The sequence below is a fragment of the Protobothrops mucrosquamatus genome, unplaced genomic scaffold, assembly GCF_001527695.2.
Source record: "Protobothrops mucrosquamatus isolate PMUCROS unplaced genomic scaffold, P.Mucros_1.0 scaffold141, whole genome shotgun sequence".
NCBI lineage: Eukaryota > Metazoa > Chordata > Lepidosauria > Squamata > Viperidae > Protobothrops > Protobothrops mucrosquamatus.
The window spans coordinates 1-3,269 of NW_015386507.1; the positions used below are offsets into that span (position 1 = coordinate 1).

General features: G+C 59.9%; 1 protein-coding gene across 1 annotated transcript; it reads left to right on the forward strand.

Moving 5' to 3' along the window:
* Positions 1-212: 212 nt before the first annotated feature.
* Positions 213-2,040, forward strand: LOC114922365 (protein phosphatase 1 regulatory subunit 35-like; the record flags this gene model as incomplete). The annotated part of the gene is made up of 3 exons (XM_029283568.1): positions 213-486; positions 1,544-1,674; positions 1,867-2,040. Coding segments are annotated over 3 exons (579 nt in total), but the record flags the coding sequence as incomplete, so codon positions are not given.
* Positions 2,041-3,269: the final 1,229 nt, after the last annotated feature.

Here is a 3,269-nt window from a genome sequence, read left to right on the forward strand (position 1 = left end):
GGCATCGGGCTGCCCGGTGGGGGGGGGCGCACGGGGGGGACCCCCCTCTCCTTAACGGAGCCTCCGCTGGCTCGCCTGGGAATTCCTGCCCCACGCAAGGGCCCGACTGGATGCCCTCAAGGGCCCCTTCCAAGCCGAGGCTGCTCCCTGCGGGGAGGCTGGCCGGGGGCTGCCGTGGAAGAACGCCGGGGGTCTTTTTTCCCCCCTGGCAGGTCCGCTTTCGGATGGCAGAGCAGAGAGAGGAGGAGCTGCAAGGCGGCCGGACCCCCGCGGACCCCCAGGGAGCCTCCGGGCCGGCGAGGAGGGAGCCCCGGGGGCCGCCCGCCCTCCGCCCGCTGGGCGCCCCGCTGCCCCACAGCAGCCTGGCCCTGGGCGCCGAGGTGCGGGCCACGCGCGAGCGGGCCTTCGATGCCCGGCAGGCGGCCGAGCGGCTGGTGCAGCGCTCCTTCGTGGCCCGGGGCGCCGCGGAAGCTCACGTGGGCGAGGGTGAGTAAGGGAGGGGGGGGGAAGCAGGGCCTTCTCCGTGGGGGCCCCGGGGTGGGAGTGAAATCTTTCGAGGGGTGGCTCCAGACAGCCATTCCCGGAGTGCCCGGCCACCAGGCGCACGGCTGAGTGGACAGCGGCCATAAGCGTTGGGTTAAATTTAGGATTACAGGCAGTCCTTGAGTTATGGCCACAGCTGAGCCCCAAAATTATGTTGTTAATGGAGACGTTAAGTGGATTTTGCCCCGTTTCACGACCTTCCTCGCCTCGGTCGTTAAGTGAATCACGGCAATGGTTGAGCAACCTGGTTGCTAAGTGAATCTGGCTCCCCTATTGTCAGAAGGTCGCAAAAGGGGATCCCTTGATCCCGGGGCGCTGCAACCGTCATAAATGTGAGTCGGTTGCCAATTCTCTGAATTTTGATCACGTGACCCCATGAGGGGATCCTTTGACAGTCGCAAGTGTAAAAAATGGTCATAAGTCACTTTTTTTCTCTGCTGTTGTAACTTTAAACAAACTGTTGTAAGTTGAGGACTGCCTGTATTAGGGGAGGAGGGCCCATCACATTCATTGGGGCACTTCAGCCCCCCCCCCACTCCAGGGCTTGTAATAGGCCAGGGGTAGGCAACCTTGGCTTTTATGACTTATGGACTTCAACTCCCAGAATTCCTGAGCCAGCATGATGAAACTATGACCCTTTTGTGACTCATGGACTTCAACTCCCAGAATTCCTCAGCCAGCATGGGGGAACTATGGCTCCCTTGATGACTAGTGGACTTCAACTCCCAGAATTCCTCAGCCAGCAAGGGGGAACTATGGCTCCCTTCATGACTTTTGGACTTCAACTCCCAGAATCCCTGAGCCAGCCTGGCTCAGCTTGGAAACCTCTCCCTTTCCCCTCAGCGTGGCTGGCTCAGGAATTCTGGGAGTTGAAGTCCACGAGCCATAAAAGAGCCCAGGTTGCCCACCCCTGTAAATAGGCCCATTACAACTTGCCCTTTTGCAAAAAGTGGCCCTCCACTGCCTGGCCCCCCACCACCCACGCTGCCCACTCTTCCAGGGCTGAACATTCCCCGGGACCAGCAGCTCTACCGGGGCCTCATCAGCCTGCAGGTGCCGGCCGACGAACTGCTCAGCTCCGCCGCGCAGGAGAGACTCGCCGTCGTCCAGCACCATCCCGGGGACCGAAAGGTGGGTGATGGGCCTCGTGGCTCCCGGTGCAGAGGGCGCCCTCCTGGCAGCGCCTGGTGGGGGGTGCACGTGCCCACGGTGGGTGGGGGTAGCGGGTGCCTCTGGAGAGGGTCTTGGCCCGCCATCCACCAGGCGAAGGTGGGCTCGGAGGGCGGCGAGCTTGACCGGCAAACCTCCCTGCCTGTGTTACAGGAAGCGGCCGGCGAAGGGCCCGACTTGATGGCCTTTTACAGGGCAGAGGAGCTGTTCACGGAGACCCCCTTCCTGGAGGTGGGGGGGCTGCCCCCCCTGAAGCTGCAGGCCCAGAGGCGCCCCCCGGCCACCACCTTCCTGATGTACCGGAAGCTGCAGCAGTGGGCGAGCTGAGGAAGGCCGGAGACGGGCGCCAGGAGTCCGGCTGGCTGTTCACGCACAAGCATCCCTCATTCACACACACACACTCTCACACACCCGGGACACACAAATCCGGTGACGTTTTATACATAAACTGTAACTGCCAGTGGATGGTGTGGTTTTTCGCTTTGCCGCCAGGACCGACCCCCCCTCCCCAAGCACGGGTGGTCCACAATTCCCACCGCTAAACAAACTGAGGTTTTGCCCCGTTTTACGACCTTCCCTGCCACAATTTGTTAAATGGATCTTGGCTTCTACCACGGACTTTGTCCCCCGTCGTAAAGACAAGTCAGTCACTGAGCGTTTTGATCGCCCGATCGTTGGGGGGCGGGCGCTGTAACAGCCGTGCGAAAAATGCCCCCAAATCACTTTTTCCCAGTGCTGTTGTTAACGGTCGCTAAGCCGTCGTAAGTTGAGGACTTCCTGCACGCAGGGGATAGATTTATTTTACTGGCAGAGCTTTGCTTCGGCGCCCCGTGTCTGGTTCCCCCCCCTTCAGAGACTGGCACAGCAGCGGGTAATAATCTGTAGGTTTTATTTATATATATATAATCAACTTTTTTTAAAAGATAAAACTCCGTTCAAACAAGATCACTTTACTTCTACAGGGTTATTTCTTTTTTTCGGGGGGAGGCTCTTTTTGACCCCCCCCAAACACGGCAGGCAGCTCGGGGGGGGGGGTATTTTTATTGGGGAGGGGTTGCAGCTGGCCTGGTGGGTGTTACGCCCTTACTCCCCATTGCAAAAAAGAAAAAAAAAAGGAAAAAAGGGGGGGGGTGCTCTGGGCAGAGGACCTTGTGGGACCTCACAGAGATCAGCTGAGCCCCCTGGAGACAGCCTCGTTCTCCAGAGGGGAGGCCTCTTGCCCCCCCCCTCAGCCCCCCCCCCAGCGCTGCAGGACCAATGAAGCACCCCCCCCTTCCAGAGGAGAGGGTCATATGGCTGAGTTAGGAACCAGAGGAGGCATCGGCGGCTGCCATGTTGTCATTCTCCCTGGGGGGGGGGCGCACCCTTTGGCCCTCCCAGGCTTTGATGGAGCAGAATGAGTTGCCCCCCCCTTGAAAATAAAGGGAGCTTGAGGGGAGGGGCACAATCAACCTGGGTAGATCCTTTTTTCCCTGGGGGGGGAAAAAAGCTCTGTTTGCTTTGCTTGCAGCCAAGGCCCCCCCCCGCTCCTGAGCAGGGCTGCTTTGCTGGTGCAA